This window comes from Psittacula echo (genome assembly GCF_963264785.1).
Source record: "Psittacula echo genome assembly, chromosome: 1".
Classification (NCBI taxonomy): domain Eukaryota; kingdom Metazoa; phylum Chordata; class Aves; order Psittaciformes; family Psittacidae; genus Psittacula; species Psittacula echo.
In genome coordinates, this window is record NC_137735.1 from 10,057,730 (window position 1) to 10,077,200 (window position 19,471).

Sequence of the window (19,471 nt, forward strand, 5' to 3'; positions counted from 1 at the left end):
CACCTTACATTTTTATCTGTTTAAGTAAATTGTATAAAACTGTTTACTATTGTATATTATAGGTATTCTTTAGGAAATGGTTTGTTTGATGAAATGTAACAATTACATACTCTGTCTAGAATGGTGCTTCCAGAAGTCTACGTGCTGCACTGTGGAGATTTGCTGATCTTGCCCATTTAGTTCGGCCTCAAAAGTGCAGGTAAACACAGTAACAAGGTGTTACTGTTCTCAAGTTTTACATGTATAATTGGGAGGTTAGAAGAATTCCTATTGTATTGTTCTCTCTGATTTTACTGTATTTCATTAGCTGATTTTCTTTTAGCAGAGTTTTAGTTGTGTTGTACATGCTTCTGGGGAAAGAGAGGGAAAAACTTGTGAATACAATGACGTGTATTTTTTCCAGTGTATTCTTTAGTTCTGCCTTAATGCCTGCAGATTGTATTCAGAAGACTATTGTGGGCTTTTTTTTTTCTTTCCCCTACATTCTTTGCAGCTAACAGGTACATTTTCTACCATTTAGTAATACCACAGAATTTGAGTATGAGTTAAAAATGTTAAAATGTTTAAATGGGTACAGTGGTTCTGATCTGAAACTAGTTTTTCTTCTTTGCCTTGCTTAGGCCATACCTAGTAAACCTTTTGCCCTGTCTAACACGAATAAGTAAGAGACCCGAGGAGTCGGTACAAGAGACACTGGCTGCAGCAATACCAAAAATCATGGCAGCATTTGGCAACTTTGCAAATGACAATGAGATTAAGGTATCTTTCTTTAACCTATTAGTGCTTCCTGTTTTTTCTTAAAGCACAGTAAGCTATCAGCATTATCAGTCAGATGTTACAGAAAGCAGTGTTACTGCTGCATGTCTGAATTGAGGCCAAAGTTGCCCTTACTTCATGTACATTAAGTAATGCTTTGAGCGAATGAAAAATACATTTGCCGACTTCTTAATTCACTTCTGTCTTTCTCATGAAAACTCAATGTATCTTTGTTTTTAGGTCTTATTGAAGGCTTTCATAGCTAATCTTAAATCCAGTTCCCCTACTATCCGTCGAACAGCGGCAGGATCAGCAGTGAGCATCTGTCAGCATTCACGAAGAACACAGTATTTTTATGCCTGGTTATTGAATGTACTTCTAGGTAAGATTCAGGAAAAAAGATACTGCTTTAGTTGTAAGTAATATGATTTTTTTTTTATGGAAGGTACTTTTCGTATGTGAGAGGTTTTCAGGCGAAGCGAGGATACCAGTTACACTGCCAGTGCTTTCTCTATTTTGTGTTAAGTTAGATGAAGATATGACTAAAGCTATTTATATCCATGTGCTGCAATGCTAATTCAGTAGTGTTGAGAAGAAGCAGACAAAGCTAGGGAAGGAAGTGGCCTGCTGGAAAATGAGGAGGTTGAGGGATGCTGGAAGGGCTTGCTCAGGAAGCTGTGAAGACTAGCGTTGTTCAGCAGCTTGGTTGTTAGGGTAGCAAGTCTTGAGGTGGACAGTGTGACTGCGATTCTCTGGGCAATGAACAGATACCCTGTAGCGTTTTTTAGAAGTACCACCACTATGTAGATTCTTTGTTGAAAACCTAACTTAAACCAGAAATTGATTTTTATTACTTTTTTTTAATTTTTCTTTTGTTTTAAATTTGAACTTTTTTAATTTAAAAGCATACAACTTTGTGTCAGTTATTGCTTCTATATTTCTTTGGCTGGGAAGCTTGCATTGTCTTTGGGGTGTTTTGCAGCTCATGCCAGGGTTGGAGTGGAAGCTTTTTTTCCTGTTTTGTTGAGGGGTTCTTTACTATGTAGACTATATTGCAAAAGGAGAGGTAAGGAAGGGCAACAGATGCATTAAGTATTATTGTGTTAGCCTTGCTTTTTCTAAGAATGTGAAAAATTCAGGTGCTTCATAGTGACTTTCCTCTGTGTGACTTGAAAATGGTAGAATTTTGTGCACACATTGTTCTTAGCTACCTCCAAGGTGATGTTTTATAATGTCCTGGCAATAGTACTGAATTCAGATAGGAGCACTAATAGGAACTCCATTAATGGATTCTGGGGTTTTGGTTTTTAATAGAAGATTGTGGGATTTTACATAACATATTTGTTCTTAATATATTTAGGGTTTGACTCTGATTAGCAGGTAGGTATATGGAACAAGGTTTCCAGTATTTGAGGGAGAAGGCAAAAGTGTGAGTGTCATTGATTAGGATAGTAGTGTGTATATGAGGGCCTTAATTAAACTGCTAAGTGAAGAGAGGAAGCAGGTGAGGAGGGTTGCAAAACAGCCTTGATCATTTGGAGGCAGCATCAGGTACTATGAATAAGAATTCTTTTGTGTGTTTTTGTTGAGTGAAAGAAGTAGCTAACAAAGAAGGTGAGACAGGGTCCTCTGACCATTCTCCCACATTGCCTAAGTGATTGTCAGGAATATTAGATAATGCATATTTTCGAATGTTTCTGAATTTAGGAAGCATTCTTAAGTTGCTTCTAGGTGTTTGGATGTTTTTTGTTTGTTTTTAAAAAGCTATTATGGACTACATGAAATAACATTTGTATTAAAACTAACCACTGCCAATAAGTCATTCATCTGCTTTCTGCCCCCAGGCTTGTTGGTTCCTGTAGAAGACGATCATCCTACTCTTTTAATCCTGGGTGTTCTACTTACCCTAAGGTATCTCATACCTTTATTGCAACAACAAGTAAAGGATACCAGCCTGAAAGGCAGTTTTGGCGTAACAAGGAAAGAAACAGAGATTTCGCCTTCACCAGAACAACTCATCCAGGTAAAATATTAATAATAATCCTAATCTGAAGGCTGCTAATTAGAAGGAAAAGAAATAGATCTTTCATGTGTGATACAGCACTAGTTTGATGAATTCTGAATTACTTTCTCAAATTCCTGTTCATCTTGGTAAGTGATAGTTGGTCTAGAGACTGGAATTACTGATGAGTAAAGACCAGAAATCCCAGAGAAAATGCAGCAGTGCTTGTTAGGTGCTCCCAAAGTGTCTAAAGAACTTCATAATCATTATGATGTTCTTTGATATAATTCCTCTTTCTATAAAAATAAACAGAAACAATAGGCTTCTACCAAAAAGGCAGTTAAATGGCTACAATTAATTTACATTTTCTGCTTGGAAGGGTATGGTCAAGATTAGGTATAGGAAACATCAGTCATTTTTAATGCACCACTAAAATTTAATGTGGTATGTGAGAAGAAACGTAATATGTTGTGTCTTCATAGAGACTTAACTCCAATACTTCATTGGCTTTTAGGTTTATGAACTGACTCTGCATTACACCCAGCATCAGGACCATAATGTTGTGACTGGAGCTTTAGAATTGTTACAACAGCTCTTTAGAACACCACCACCTGAACTTCTTCATGCCCTGACTGCTTCAGGGGGCATTGCACAGGTCAGTGTATCCAAAGATGAATGTGCCAGCAGGAGCCGCAGTGGGAGCATAGTGGAACTTATAGGTAAGCTCTATTTTCTGGTAATTCAAGTAAAAGGAGATAAACATACACCACCAGCTCTGTTTCTCAGTGTTAGCCAAAAGTATGAAGGATAAAATGAAATGTGTAAAGTTCTGCATGACTGTCCCCCCACCCTTCGCCCCACAGGTACAGTTAGTTTCTTTCCATCCTTCCTCTAAGTGGGTATACATCCATTGAGTTAAGACAAACTCCAAAGTATTTTGTACAGTTCATGTTGATGGGGTTTTTTGGTTAAACAGAACAAGTTAACTGTGGTGACAGATTTAATTTTTTTCCTCACAAAATTACTGTTGTTCTCACCAAGCAGCTGACAACTGTGATTCATAAAAAGCTGATCTAATCAGAATTTATATTAACTGAGAGCTTCTTGCTGAATACCAAAACCAGCATGAAATTAAAGCATGACTTAAGTTTACCTGTAACTGCTAAAATCAGCTGTCAGCTTTCTTGTCTGTGAAATGCATGTTATTAAAATTCTCTCTAAACTGGTACTGACCTGTTTCAAAAGACTCAATCTCTGTTTGGATTTCTGTAAGGACTCCTGTATTGACTTAACAGATCATTCTAATATTGCTGCTATTAGAAGGTAATTCATTAGCCAGAAGCAATCGTAGGAGTGGAATTTAAAGCATATTTTTTAAAAAGCAAACTTTACACAAGTGGCATAGAAAAATAAGAAGTCATTTTGATGGTGAATGATCTCAAAAACTTGGACTTCAAAAGCAGCAAGTTTGCTGTTTCTTCCTGGCTTTGGGGTTTGGTTTCGTTTTTGTTTTTTCCTTCCCATTTGTGGCTATTAGAATTCCTTCATGATTTCAGCAGCTCTGTCTTTGCCCTGATGTGTTACTTTCTGTGATTTGCAGCTGGAGGGGGGTCTTCATGCAGCCCTGTTCTTGCAAGAAAGCCTAAAGGTGATTATTTTCAAAACCAAATCTTTAATTGCATTCCTTTCTGATTTTTTTGGGGGGGTTTGTTTTCTTCCCTCCTCCCCACTTCATTGTCTTGCTTTGGTCGTCATTCACAATTGCCTTTGTGTTATCAACGGAGCCTAAATCAGTGTAAATTTTCCTCATGCGATTTCTGATATTGCAGTCAAAATGTTATACAATTATTCAAAGCTGTATGATTATTTTTTTGTTGCTGTAGTTCACTGGCAAAATTATGGTGATGAATATTGATGCAATTTTCACTTTTAAAGAGCACATCTAAAAATAACCTCTGAACAGGGCATTCTTCCTTTTGATGATAATACATAACATTTAACGTAACTCACAAAATAGTTAACCTTTCTGGTTTGGTTAGGCCTGTTTGTTTTTTTTTTTTTTACTTCTTTAATGCATGTGTATGTTTGCATGTGTTGATATGATGCTTTCTTTTCTTCTGCTGTTCTCTCTAATTCTATACTCTGTGTCTTACTGTGGATATTTTCATTTCTTACAATAGGTCATTAATTTTGCAGGATTTGAAGTAATTGTTCTGAAGGATTCTTTTCCTGTTTCATGTATGAAAGTATTGAATATCTAGGTATACATTTACACTCTGCTTAAAACCAGTCATATCAGTGCTAGAATCACTCTAGATACAGCTGTATAACAGTTTCATTGCCTGTTTTAGGTGAGCAAAATTTTGCTACTGCGGTGGCACTATGTATGAGTATAGTGCAGTTACTGCAAGCATAGTAAGGAGACGTGCAACACTGAAAAGAAAAACTTGGAGGAAAAATAAAAGGCTAAAAAAGAATACACAAACTTTGAGGTACATCACAGCAGCTAGCTTACACTTTTTCCAAAAGCCTCCTGCCGTCTTTGTAAAGAATCTCCTAATGCTTAAAGAATATACCAAAATGTGAAATAGTGATCAGAGGTCAATGAAATAGTGCTTATGAATGCAGTGATAATTTCTAGGTTAGAAACAGTAGTGTGAAGGAAAGGGTGTTTTGAAAGTAGATAGTGCTGCAGCATCCAAAGGTGAGACAGAATGCAACAGATCACAATAATGACACATAAAGCTTTGAAATGAAAAATTGTAAATCATCATTTTGGTGTTCTGAATCAGTAGTAGTCTTCAGTGTAACTTTGAAGTGCTAATAATAATGCAAATTTTATTAAAGTACGTGTTGAAGCATTAACGTTTTCTTCATTCAGTGGGAAAATGTATGAGTTATCAGCTTCTTTCCTCCCTCAAGATCGTTGCATGAAGATTTTGTGGTCTAAAATAATGGCATAAACGAGTTTGAAAAAATGTGTTCATGATCTTATGCTTTGTACAGGTTGAATTTCAAGTTACGAATTATTCATTTCCTGCTGCTCTGGGCTGTAGAAAGGAGGGGAAAATCGAGCTTATTCCCAGTTCCTGTTTTGATGCTGTGTTGCAGACTACTACCTATAGGGTAGCAGGCTTCTACTGTTGACTGTGGGTGAACCTTCTCTAGCTGTAATACACCTTTGTGTGTACAGGTGTAAAGTGAGGCTTATCTACAGAAATTTGTGACCTTAACATAAGAACTTGGATATTCCATGTCTTTTCAGACTTACTGCTTCAGACCAACTTTAGTTTTGAGCAACTGACCTATGCTGGTTTATGTTTCAGCTGCAGAAAATCACTTGCAAAAAAGGCTGAAAAGTCATTTTGAAATGAAAACCTGTGTTCTGCATCTTAACTGTTGGGTTTTGTTGGGGTTTTTTTCCAAACAGTGGGGAATATCATGCAGCTTGCTTATATACTCATGAACATGCAAAGCCTAATGTGCCTAACAAGTGTTTTTTAGAGTCTCCTCTTCCACTTTTAAAGGTGATCAGCTGTGGAAAGCAGAAGAATATCCTGGTTTGTTTCAGTGAGATGGATGTAAATATGAGAGAATAGTGAAAAATGCTTTTAGTTGGGAACTCTAAGCAGTATTTTACTCATTCTTTTGTAGGAGTTTGTAGCTCTCAATTGCTGTTATTTTATGTAGAGCATACATGGTAATGTCGAGGTTACTTTTATGCCTTACAGGTTTGAATAGTGTAAAAGATACTTTTTGGAGCAAGACAATTCTACAGTGTTACTGCTATGTATGAAAGCAGTTGTGATAGAGAAATTAATAGAAAAATATGTTAATGATTTTTATCCCCTGGTAGCTTAAATTAGATGCAAAAGAATTCACCTAGAGTTATCAAAACATTAGCATTTCACATGGTGAATCTTAGAATGAGCTTCACTGGTAGTCTAAACAGCAAAACAGGCATAACTCAAAGTGGTTGTTATGAATCCTAATGTCTCAGCAAGTGACATGTCAGAGCCAGAAGGACGGGCTCAGTAGCTCTCTCTGCACTCTGTATCCTGCCCCATTTACAGACCTTTCAATGCAGTTGTGTCCTTGGTTGCTCCCAGGCAGTGTGTATCTGCAGGTATCTTTCTTTCCACTGCCTCTATTTAAAATATGGGTACTATTCTGTAAGAGAATTCTGTGATGATTGTGTTAGGTTATAAGTGGTTCTCATTTTTCCTGCGGCAAAATACTTTCTGAAGATTTTTGCCTTATTTGTCCCTGGCTGTTGTCCATGGTTCATCGCCCTGTCCCAGTTATGCTGTCCTGTGCTTCTGGTCTGTGCTGCTCTTCCCCCTAGGCATTTTCCATTCTGTTATCATTGGAGCTCCAAGCCCCAGACTGCAAGTAGCCTTTGATAATTTTCATAGCCTGAAGGAGGAAGAGGTTATATATTCTATTGCTTGTAGTGCTTTAATGCCCTTTTGAGTTGAGGGCAGACATCCAGTTGCCAGGTATCCAGCCTGTAGTAATGGGACATACTTGATGAAGTTAATAGGATCTTAAACATAGTCAACAAAAATAAACTAAAATGAGTAAGGTCATAGGTCCTGAATGGTTACACTGTTAAATAAAATTATTTAACTGTATTTCCTTGTCACTGCTGTCTGTTTTTCTCCTAATCAGATGGTGAGGGACTGGGTATTCACTTTTTTCATTCCTTTCTCTTTTCCATCAGTTGCCTGTCATAGATTTTAAAAATTATTTGAATAATTTTAGATAATAATCACATCTAACTGACTTCAACTGTTCAGCATTTCAAGGTGACTATGTTTTTGGAATACTTAAGGTTTTTCTTGCATTATTTCTCAGGTAAAATACTTCTTGGTGAAGAAGAAGGTTTGGAGGATGATCCTGAAACCCGGTCAGATGTCAGCGCTGCATCGTTTGCAGGTAGCTGGCTTTCCAGCAGTGCAGTCAGCCCGTGTTATATTACAAATCCATTATTTTATTGCTCTGTCTAAAATATGAGAGTGATATGTTAACGGTCACTGGGAAGTGGACAGACACTCAAAAGAGAGGCTAGCAAAACTGAAACCATAAATACTCCTGGGTTTAAAACATATACTTACCTAATGAAGTTGACTGCCTGGGGTTTTTTTAATTGATAGGTTGTCCTATTGAGCTACTGGTATAGCTGGAATGGCATTTTACAGATGTTTATTTCCCTGCCTGTAGTTTAACTGTTTAGTTATACGCTTTCCTTAGCCTAGTTTAATGTATGGCTTAGTATGCGGTGTCCATATCAACTGAAACACAAGTTTAAACACTTTATTGACTCATAAATGTCTGTGTTTTGCAGCTTCTATGAAGGGTGAGATAACCAGTGAGCTAGCTTCTTCATCAGGTGTATCAACAGCTGGGTCAGTAGGGAGTTCAGCTGATCCTACTGGACATGATATCATTACTGAGCAGCCGCGTTCCCAACATACATTGCAGTCAGACTCTGTAGACCTCTCGAGCTGTGATTTGACAAGTACAGCTACTGAAGGAGAAGAAGATGATGTTCTTAGTCGAAGCTCCAGCCAGATCAGTGCTGTCCCGTCAGATCCCACTATGGACCTGAATGATGGTACACAAGCTTCCTCACCGGTTAGTGATAGCTCTCAGACTACTACGGAAGGTCCAGACTCTGCTGTAACCCCTTCGGACAGTTCTGAAATTGTAAGTGTGCAACGGGCAGTGGGGGGATCCCCTTCTACTGAGGGGCTCGACATGTCTCAGAGCTCTTCCATGGAGGGCCCAGACGTGGATTCATCTACTTACTCGTCTTCTACTTTTCCATCCTCAGCTAGTAACAATGGACAGGTCAGCAGCTCACACCTCTATTGGAGAGCTTGACCTCCTTTTAACACTTTCACGTAAAAACTACAAAGCTGTAATCAGTGTGTTCACTGGGTAGGTCATATGAAGGCGTTAAAGGATGATCACTCACTGGACTGGAATGTCAATATCAAAGGCTTGGAGTAAATATATCCTCTTAGTAGCCTATCCTTCATTTTGTATAGGTATATTAATAATTATTTTGGTGCAGGAGGACTAATGGAAGTGTTAAAGGGTGAACAGTGTATTTGGAATGATAGAGGAATATTTTTGGAACCTAATGCTTCACGTTGTCTCCTGCCTATGCTTTCTCATTTGGCAACACAACTCTTTTTTTTTCTTTTTTCTTTTTATTCCATCGTAATCATTTCTCCTATACTGAGCATTACTTCATGATTTACTCATGTAGCAGTTACACATCTAATAAACACCTGAAATGGGCATACAGTACAGGTATTTTAATAAATTTCCCTCAAGCAAGTGTGAGGTTGTAATAAAACCAGCAAAACTGAAATTCCTGGGAGCAAGAGCAGAAAATGTAAAAAAGGGGAATGCTTAAAATTTCTTAAGGTCTGTTTTTCAGAGATTATAAAAATTTTGACTGAAGTTTGCTGATAGTAGCTTTGGAAGAGTAATAATCTCTTACCACTACAAAAAATGGTAAATTTACAATTATGATAGGCACATGGAATCATAGAATAGTTAGGGTTGGAAAGAACCTTAAGATCATCTAGTTCCAACCCCCCTGCCATGGGGACACCTCACGCTAGACCATGTCACCTGAGACTGTGTCCAGTCTGGTCTTGAACGCTGCCAGGGATGGAGTGTTTGCTGCTTCTTTGGGCAACCTGTTCTAATACCTCATCATCCTCACAGTAGAGAACTTCTTCCTTAATACTCCTGCAACTGCGAGGATTTAGGAACAAAAGGAGTGATGAAGACTGCTCAGTCTCTGAATTAAACATAGGCAGTGCAGAGGCTAAAATGAGAAGGCATTTATTGACAGGTTGTGTTTATTGACACAAATTCTTGTCAGATTGTTGCAGATGTCAGTTTACATACTTTTTTGCAAGCAGTAATTACAAGTAACATTATTTTTTTGTAATTGACAGGCTAAGTGGTTGTCCCAGTTACACACACACAGCTTTTTAACGAACAATTTCCAGGTGCTTATAAAGGCAAGGAGTAAATGAAAAAGTATCTTGTCTTCCAGTAAATTGAAAATTAAAAGTTTTTTACTTGGTCTCTTATTATTGAATTGCCTTTTATGCTTATTTTTCCATCTACATACTGCCTATATATTGCATTGGTACCAAGGGTCAAACTGCTGGAAGTGTCCATTTTAGTAGTCTGGTTCAAAGTGAAGGGTTTAAAATGCATTTGAATTTACTAGTCCTTTTTTGTCCTACACAGTGTGTTCTCAGTTTGACTTTACATATCCAGGACAGGTGAGGTTATGGGAGAATTTGACAGCAAGGGACAAATTCAGTTCGTGACAGTAAAGGTGTTGGTTGTGATTTGTAACTGCTGAGATAGAGGGAGAGTTGTGTTTGGAATAAGGGAGCAAGGAGAGCTGCAGGGGAAGCAAGTGGTGTGACTTTCTTCCTGTTAATATCCAAGCTTATGGTGCAAGTGGGAGGCTCTCAGATGTAACTATGGCCTCAAATAGCCCCAGTGCCGGAGGAGGACGGGAACTGCTTTATAGCCTGCATGCAGCTGTACACTAATATTTATCAGGCTCGTATTTGCTTTCAAATTATTTCTAGATGACTAACACTGCATGTTTGAGATTTGGTGTTGTGTGTTAAGCTATTTTAAGTCTTGTCCTCATATTGTGTAGGTTTTGGAGGGTGCTGAAGGACAGTATTCTGGAATGCAAATTGGGCAGCTGCAGGATGAGGAAGATGAAGCTGCAAATATTCTCCAAGATGATTCAGCAGAGTCTTTCAGAAATTCTTCTATTGGTATGTAGGTAAATTGGGGTTGGGGTCAGGCAGACACAGAACTGGTGACATGTTTAAGGCAGGTGTTACAGGTGCATCTGCTGTCTGATTTCCAGGGGAATGAAGACTCATGTAATGGATGTGAAAAACATAACTAGATTGAAATGTGAAACAAGGAATATATTTCAGCACTTCTAAGGAATCACTTGTTTTGATCACTGCTAATTTATTTTTCATGTTTGTGTAATTAGGTTAAATTACAGTGCTTTTAATATGCATCTGAAATGGTATTTCATGGATTACCTTTTTCTAAAGCTCTTCAACAGCCTCACCTGTTGAAAACCACAAGCCATAGTAGGCAGCCTTCTGATAGCAGTGTAGATAGATTTCCATCAAAAGAAGATGCAGCAGATCCTGCTGATCATGAAAATAAGGTAAGAAATAGTCACAGTGGTCTGCTTTAAAGTCTAAAACAACTAAGTTGAGAAAAAAGATACGACAGTTATGCTTATGTAAATTAGTGGTAAATGTGGGTAGCCTGTGTGCCTGGGGCACTTTGTTATAGGTCAAAATAAGGTTGAATAGTAAATCTGGGTTACAACCTGAATTTCATGTGACATAGGGTTGAATACACAAGTGATATCTTGAATGCAATCACAAAGCCAAAGCAGAACACAAACTGCCGAGAACACAAACCCCTTTTGTGTGTGCATTAGTAGGGTACACTGATACTTTATCATCTGAAATATCTTTGTGCTGGTTGGTAGGTGTGCAGGGAACTTCATGGTCTTGTCAGAAGTTATGAAGTCTTGTTCTCTGAGCCTCTCTTTCTGTGGAGAGGCTCATACCATTCCAACCACAGGTTACTGATTTCCTCTTACGGTTTTCTGACTTGAGCTTTGGACCTTGTTGTGAGCTGGGGCACAAGGAGTTTTGTTTGTGGCAGGCAGTAGCACCGGCTACTGGAGAAATCTAACTGTGAAACCACAGAAGGTTGTCAAGCCAACCAACTTGGTTGAAACCAACTTGGGTATTAATTGCTTCTCATACAAAGCTTCCAAAGATCATTTTTTGTCACCAGAAAGTGGTTTATGAGACTTCAGATGCAAGCAGCACATCTGGGTAATTCAGCAGATTAATAGAATTATTGTTGTTCCTGTGATTAAGTTAAACCAATTCTGATACTGGATCCAAACTTCCCAAAAAGATTATGTTTTAAGGCCTTTTTTACATTTGTATTAAACACATTTTGCATTACTGCACATCCCCAAATGTATAAAGGTTGTATTTCTAAATCTTATGCTTAATATTTTATTTAAATTGAAGATTAATTTTTTATCTTATAAATATTGTGATTTGCCTTTGCTAGCCCTCCAGGGTAAAGGGAGACATAGGCCACTATACGGATGGGGATTCTGCTCCTTTAGTGCACTGTGTTAGACTTCTTTCGGCCTCTTTTCTACTTACTGGGGAGAAAGGAGGTAAGTTTTCTGTTCCACTCATTGGTTCCTTGTGCTTCTTAATGTGCAAAGTCAGAAATGGGGTCAGTTTACTCTGGTTTTTAATCTCACTTTATTAGAGATTTCAGGGGTAGGGTTTTCTGTGGCAGTCCTGATTTAAATGATTGCGCCAGAGTACAGGAAAACCTAAAACCACTTAAATTATGCCATTTAACAAGGAATCTTGAGTGATTTGGCATCTAAAAAAGTATTATGGTAACTTAACCTGCAAGTCAAATATTTAATTACATTTACAATTTGTAAAATCTAATGAGACTTAACCTGGGGGACCATGATGGGTTGTAGATTGTATGAGGCTGTGAAGACAATCTAATACCAGTATTTCTTTTTAGCAGCATTGACTGCCCGGTTTGTCCACTATGAAAATATCAATACTTGAGCAAGGAAACTATTTTGAGTTGCAGTTCATTTTGTAGAAACTTCAAAAACAAGTTCAGAAAAATATAGTTCTTTCAAGTACTTGTCTTAATATTTTTACAATTGATTTTGTTTACAATGTCTAATGTGTTTTAATGAAAACAAGACTAAATGTATTTTATTTTAGCTTTATCACTCTGTTGTGTTTGAATTCTGTGTTGATTTTTCTGAATTCAGAGGAAATGCTGTTGTACCAGTTTGTGTTTTGAAAAGGTAACTTTATTTTAAATGATTCAGCTGGAGTAAAGCAGAGAATTGATTTAAGGTTTTCAAAGACCTATGTGAAATCTCAAGTTGAACTTTTTTTCTCCACTTTTTACATCTTGCAGCATTTGAACAAGTTAGTGAGGCTGTTTTTCATGTGAGATGGTCTAAGAGGCTTTTTGAGAGTACGTGATGGTTGGAGGAGGCGACTGGGGCTCAAAAGAAGAAATATTTGCCTTTCTAGCATAGTAATGAAATGTCAGTGGGGATTTTCCAGGAAGCCTTTATGGCATACACTGCTGCTTCAGTTTTTTTTCACTGGAAAGTCCATGTCACAGGCATGTGTATATGTGTCATTAGATATGACTGAAGTGAGCATTTAAGGGGAAAAGAAACATCTTTTCTAAATTATTACTTGTTCATGTACTCTGCTAATGTAGTGTTCTTGGAAAGAGAGTGTAATAGCTGTATTCTTAGAGATGAAGGAAGCGAGGTGGTAGTGTGTGTATTAGTTTGGTGTGTTGTCTTTTTAAAACAAACAAAAAGACCATATATAACTGCTGCCTCTGATCAACTGGAACTACTTGCTCTGCCTTCATTTTTTTTTTTATCTAGGCTAAGCTATTTATATCATACAGAGTTATTAATTAACCTAAAAACAATTCATGAAGCTTTTAAATACCCCCTGGGTTTGTTTTCTTCTCCCCAGCTTTAGTTCCTGATAGAGATGTGAGAGTCAGTGTAAAAGCCCTGGCAGTAAGTTGTGTTGGAGCAGCTGTTGCACTTCACCCTGAGTCTTTCTTCAGCAAACTGTATAAAACACCTCTTGAAGCAATGGGAGAAGAGTATGGTATGTTGCAGTTCACCTATTCCATTTTAATAGTGTTTGAGTTTTTAAATACATGAGGCAGCACTAAATATTGTGCCAGTATTGGTATGAACATGCTGTCTGAACACTATTTTTGCTTTTAATAAAAATGAAGTCTCATTGAATGAGCTTATATAGCTTCTGACAAGATGAAGCTATTTTAGTACAACCGCTATACAGAAGCAGTTTGCTTTTCTTATAAATGGTTTCTTCTAGTTTATTTCAGGCCAACTTATAAATGGTTTCTAAGCCACTAGGTTAATTTTTATAAATACTGCAATATGATCATCAGGGACCTGGAGTGTTCAACTGGTTTGATACCGATAGTGGCAAAGGTGCAGCGTTAACCAAAACTCTTCTTAGATTTCCCCAGAGCAGTTTGTGTACAATTGAAATAAATGGCTGATGTTTTTATATGTAATCACTGGAGTGGATGGTGTGAATGATCTGTAGGTTACATCCAAGGGTAGAACCAACGCAGGCATGTTGTGAATATGCTGATCCTGATTGTACAGGAAACGGTGCCTCCACTGAAACATTTTTAGTGATCAGTTAAGTCTAAGACTAGTATTTTTAAAATAAAGTAGTTGTAACTTATTTTCTTAGAGGAGCAGTATGTATCAGATATTCTGAACTACATTGACCACGGAGATCCCCAGATCAGAGGAGCCACTGCCATTCTGTGTGGAACAATTGTCAACTCTATTCTAATTAAATCCCGCTTTGATGTGGAAAAATGGCTAATAAATGTCAGAAGCTCAACAGGTAACAATTTGTTTTAAGGGTGGGTTTTGTTTTGGTTTGGATTTTTTTATGTAACCAAAATTTTCTTTTGTTTCATTGCTCTAAATTCTCTCTTTGTTAGGAAATCTCTTTTCCTTGGTAGACTGCATACCTCTGTTACAGAAAACACTGAAAGACGAGTCCTCTGTTACATGCAAACTGGCTTGTACAGCTGTGAGGGTAAGCAGAACTAGCAATTTATTTGCACCACCACAGATCACAGGGGTGTTATTTGTTGACTGGGATCCTGCTATGCTCAGGTGTATGAACATGGAGCAAAAAATTACTTCTTCCCCCAAGAGCTTCATTGTAGAAAACATGAATTCAGGCACAGAAGTGGAGGAACAAACAGCTGGAAAATTATGTTGGTTAGATCATGTAGCAGTATAATAATGACATTTCTAGTCATAAATGTACTGGTTTGAGCTGTACTGTTACATTAACCAACAATAGGATAAGTTCATTGGATAGGATATCTAGGCTGAAGAAGGAAGTGTGAACATGTAACACCTGGTTATAGCCTGTATTTGGAGAGCAAAAATTTGGTGTGAGAAATGGCAATAAAATAGTGATTATTTCCTGAAATAATAATTTTTAAAAGTGAGGAAAGTCTCAGGAAAGCAAGTTTTTCAAACTGGGTGAAAAAAGTCCATTGGACCGTTGTTAAAATCAGTATGAGAGCTGAGTTGGTGAGTGGAGCTTAGAGTGTGTGAATTTTATTTTTGTAACAAAATCTGTGCAAGGTGTTGTGTGAAAAAGCAGAGGGATGGAGGAGTGAGATTTTCCCTGAGGAATTTTCCAAAGAAGTAGAGCAAGAAGGATGAATTGCAGGCCAAGGGAAACTAGTTCACTGAGAGGCACAGGGTGGCTGACTGTGTTGTAGCTTATAGGTCAGTGAGGCAAAGCATAGCTTTTAGTAAAATACATATACTGTATGGAAAGTATGATTTCATGTGCTAACAGGAGGGATCTGTAATGCCACGGAGGGAAGGAAATCCAGTTAGTTAAATTATGCTATCTTTTTTAACATTCTGTTCAGTGATCTTACTGCTTAAATATAGTGGGTTTATTTATGGTTACACTTGTGATTATGGCTTTTTGGAAGACTTAGAATTGTTCAGTTATGGCAACTTATATTAGTCAATTTTGACTTGTTCTTTCCCTCAGCATACAGTGTAGCCTGACTTCATACCTTTTGGAAGAAATATTCTAAAGCATTTTGGGTTTTTAATCCCTGAAAAAGAAAGTACTTTTTTATGTAGGTAAAGATGACATACTATAGAGTTCTGCAGCTTTTTCCAAGTATCACACATATAGTTGAACAGCCATTAAAATGTGGGGGTCTGACTGTTTCAAGAACTTTGGAAATCAGAACTAAAAATGTCTAAAAATACTCTATGGAAATTTGGAGAGAGTGTTTTTGAACAGATAAGAATTAATGGTGCTTGTGATGGTTAAGCCCTATGTTAGACCTTACTCTTTGAAGGATTTTCCTCTGATCTCCAAGGCTTGTGTTCCTCTCTGGAGTTTAAATTCAGCATTGGGTTTGAGCAGTTCACATGGAGCTACTGTCCTAGCCTTACAAAGTACTTGGCTCTGGAACTCTCTCCTAGCAATTAAGCAATAGTTTTTTCTAGTATTCTAAATAAAACAGACTTTTCTGACTCACTCACATACTTTGATTCAGAGAACCTCTCCTGTAATGTAATTGAAAGTTGTTTTTTCTTTTCAGCATTGCATCATGAGCCTATGCAGTAGCAGTTACAGTGAACTAGGTTTACAGTTGATTGTTGACCTTCTTACACTGAAGAATAGCTCCTACTGGCTAGTAAGGACAGAACTTCTGGAAACACTTGCAGAGGTAGATTTTCGGTAAGTGTTTGTAGTTTTCTATGGGTGTTTTAGCTTCAGTGCAAAGATGCTGTGTATAGGAAACTGGAAGCATAATGGAGCAGTTTCTTCTGAAACATCAACAAGTTTCACAAAAGTAAGTGAGACCGATCATTTGCCTCACGGATATATGAATTCCTTTGTCAATTTACTATTGACTTCACTACCAAGCCCAATCCTTGTAACACTGTATTGGAGTTTCTAACTCATTGGTCTCTTTATCAAGTTTTCTAAAAATTGTGATTGAAGAGACGCCATATAATCTTGAAACTCATTTGGATTTCATGTTTAGTTGTGCACATTTTTCATAGGAAAAAATCCATGAGTTATTCTCCACTGATGTCAGTTCTCTTCTGTTGCTTGGTTTCTGTTACACTGAAAGGAATACAACTTTACTTACTTTTCTTGCATTCCCTCATTGTCTACAGGTTCTTCCAAGCTGAAAGACAAAATATGTTTATGTGAAAATCCTTCAAGTTATCCTTAGTCATACAAAATTGAACTCTTTTCTGAATAGTGATGTTAGGAATGTGTTACTGTCTTTTCAAAACCATCTGATTTTTCCTTGTGGGGATGGGGAAGAGAAGGGAGGAAAAGCCCAGACCAATTACAATCACAATGTGTAAATTACTTTTCTTAACTAAAGAAAAGTAATTCTTCTGTTTCACTAGCCAGATAATAGTTTAGCAAATAGCTTGCCTTTTCGAAAGGTAGCAAAAAGTTTGTTTACTTCTTACAGTTTCCCTGCAGTGGTGTATTTAAGAAAAATAAACAAGAAAGCTCTTCAGAGCACTAAAGGGAGAAATACCATTTAATGTTTACTAATGTACCTTAAATTCTGGTTTACTGTAGGTTAGTCAGCTTCTTGGAAGGAAAAACTGAGAGCTTGCACAGAGGTGTTCATCATTATACTGGTGTAAGTAAATTATTCAGTAAGTGTATTGTGTTTCTGGATGAAAGTACCAGTGCAATTTCAGCTCTTCATGTTTTAAATTCTAAACATCAGTTTCTAAACACTGATAGTTGTTGCAAGTATGTTTTGTTTGCAAGTTATGTTTGCAAGTATGAGTCTCAAAGCTCATGCTCTGAGACTTGTTACGATTGGAAAGATACTTTACTACTGAGATTCAAATATCTTGGTGTTCTCTGGTGTGTGTGTGTGGTTTTGCTGTGTTGTTTTTCTAGACTTCAAAAGGGTTTTGGCATTTATATATTTAAATGGTGTGTTTGGCACTGTTAAGGTAAAGATGATCTTACTGACTCGGATGACAGATGAAATCTCACTAGTTAACTATCTTTTAACGATCTGGCCAATTGATGAAAATGTTCAAGGAATTTTACTGTGCTAACTTACTTTCTAGCTACTAAAACTTCAGGAGAGAGTGCTTAACGATGTTGTGATATGTCTGCTTGGAGATGAAGATCCAAGAGTGAGACATGTAGCTGCAGCCTCATTAGTGAGGTATATATGGCTTTTTAATTCTTTCATTTAAAAAAAGAAGTTTAGAAAGGTACTTCTGTGTTACTGTGTACCTGTAACTAAAATAATTCCTTGGTGGTTTTATATTTTTGCTTAAATGAAAGATGGGAGACAAATGCAGCTTTGGGGTACTTAGAATATGTATCATTCTAAATCATCAGGCAATTGTACTTGGCTCTTTATTAGCGTTGCAATTATATTTAACTGTATTACATTCTGAGGGTCACTTTCAACTTCAAGTTTGTTTTCTGCTGAAGTGATTCGAGCAGTATCCTGACAGTAGTTGGGCTTAAACTGTTGCAGTTCTACCAAGTTGTCTCAACTCGCATTGTACTTCCCACATGGTTATAAGTGGTGTAGCTTCAAACTTTCATGCTAACTGATGATAGTAAAGCAGCTAATTTTGTTTAACAAGCTGCTGTTTGCTGTACCGTACTAAAGTTTACAATTGCTGCACCAAAAAGTAAGTATTAGTTGGTAGTTTATTGATGTGAATTCGGGGGCTTAATTTTTACGTTTAAAGAAGTTGGGAGTATGTAATACTGGATTTCTGCAATATTTTAGTGTCAGAGGAGTCTCTTCCCTATTTTTTCAGATTATTGATTGTTGTGTAATTCCTTATAACAAATAAAGGACAATGAAGCCTAAAAATTCTGCCACTTAAAAGCCTTGATATTGCAGAAACAGCTTAGTAGAGAAGTAATTCAGTGTTGCATGTTAGTTAGCATTTGTGCTTTTATTCATGGACTTGATTTTTGAAATGGAGTTAAGTTATCTGACTGGTAACAAGTTGGAGTTTTTTCATATCTTCAGGCTGACTTAGTGACAGCACATGTATTAAGGTTGGAGAAGACTTAACTGCCTAAGAACGTTCCTCCAAGCTTGCAGAAGCCCCTTGAAACATCCCATGTGGGCATTCAGTTGAAATGTCTACAGAAAATGTCTAATGTACTTTTTTTGTCGTTGTCTAAGTTGAAATGTTTTTCAAGAAGACTGGGTCTTGTATGTTTTAAGGTTCACTGCATAGATGGTGAAGAACTGGCCTTTTCGGGTAGAAATTAGTTTTTAGTTGACACAGATATCTATGGGGAAAACATCTGGGGAGACAGGGAAACACAGAGAGAAATACTCAAGTGAAGTGGTCATTGCAGTGTGTATGGGTAGGTGTGTCTAGAAATGCTTGGTTTTTTTTAACTACCATATGTCAGATTTTGCCCTGATTTGTGCTCCTTGGTTAAAATGAAGACCCGTTTTTAAGCTACATTATACAGTATCGGTTTTAGTAACAGCATTTACAATTTAATGCCTAATTAGTGTGTGCACCCTTCTGAACTGTATATTAAATGCATTTTAAATTGTATATTAAATAACTTCTGATTAGTACTTTTTGATAATTATCTTTAAGGCTTGTTCCAAAGCTGTTTTATAACTGCGATCAGGGGCAGGCTGATCCAGTTGTGGCAGTAGCCAGAGATCAGAGCAGTGTCTACCTGAAGCTACTAATGCATGAAACACAGCCTCCATCTCACTTTGCAGTGAGCACCATCACCAGGTACGTTACATGTCTTGTCTTGCCCTAAAGGGAACATGGACCCAAATTTCAATTTGTAATGCCTAGAAGCATAGTTAAATCCTGCAAATCGATGTGCTTATAAATTCTTTTTCCAGTCTGTAGGAGCATCTGTGGTAGGTTTAGGCTCCACAGAAACAGATTCGTATTTAAAGAATAAACTGGTGTGT

At 37.3% G+C, this 19,471-nt stretch overlaps 1 protein-coding gene across 4 annotated transcripts in view; it reads left to right on the forward strand.

Annotated features, from left to right (window-relative positions):
• HTT (huntingtin) overlaps positions 1–19,471 on the forward strand; it is an 83,720-nt gene that overhangs the window by 12,848 nt on the left and 51,401 nt on the right. For 2 of the 4 annotated variants that reach the window (XR_013956321.1, XM_080611955.1), the window contains exons 5-22: positions 120–199; positions 621–759; positions 997–1,138; positions 2,601–2,779; positions 3,273–3,477; positions 4,359–4,406; positions 7,616–7,696; positions 8,106–8,467; positions 10,467–10,590; positions 10,885–11,003; positions 11,939–12,050; positions 13,420–13,560; positions 14,185–14,343; positions 14,444–14,541; positions 16,094–16,233; positions 17,104–17,167; positions 17,613–17,713; positions 19,137–19,283. Coding sequence is in view for 3 of the 4 variants with exons in the window: in XM_080611955.1 (XP_080468081.1) it covers positions 120–199; positions 621–759; positions 997–1,138; positions 2,601–2,779; positions 3,273–3,477; positions 4,359–4,406; positions 7,616–7,696; positions 8,106–8,467; positions 10,467–10,590; positions 10,885–11,003; positions 11,939–12,050; positions 13,420–13,560; positions 14,185–14,343; positions 14,444–14,541; positions 16,094–16,233; positions 17,104–17,167; positions 17,613–17,713; positions 19,137–19,283 (2,441 nt within the window). In the remaining variant the exon portion in view is untranslated. Of the gene's footprint in view, positions 1–119; positions 200–620; positions 760–996; positions 1,139–2,600; positions 2,780–3,272; positions 3,478–4,358; positions 4,407–7,615; positions 7,697–8,105; positions 8,468–10,466; positions 10,591–10,884; positions 11,004–11,938; positions 12,051–13,419; positions 13,561–14,184; positions 14,344–14,443; positions 14,542–16,093; positions 16,234–17,103; positions 17,168–17,612; positions 17,714–19,136; positions 19,284–19,471 lie in introns of those variants that run through there. The other 2 variants (XM_080611956.1, XM_080611957.1) reach the window with 2 other exon arrangements.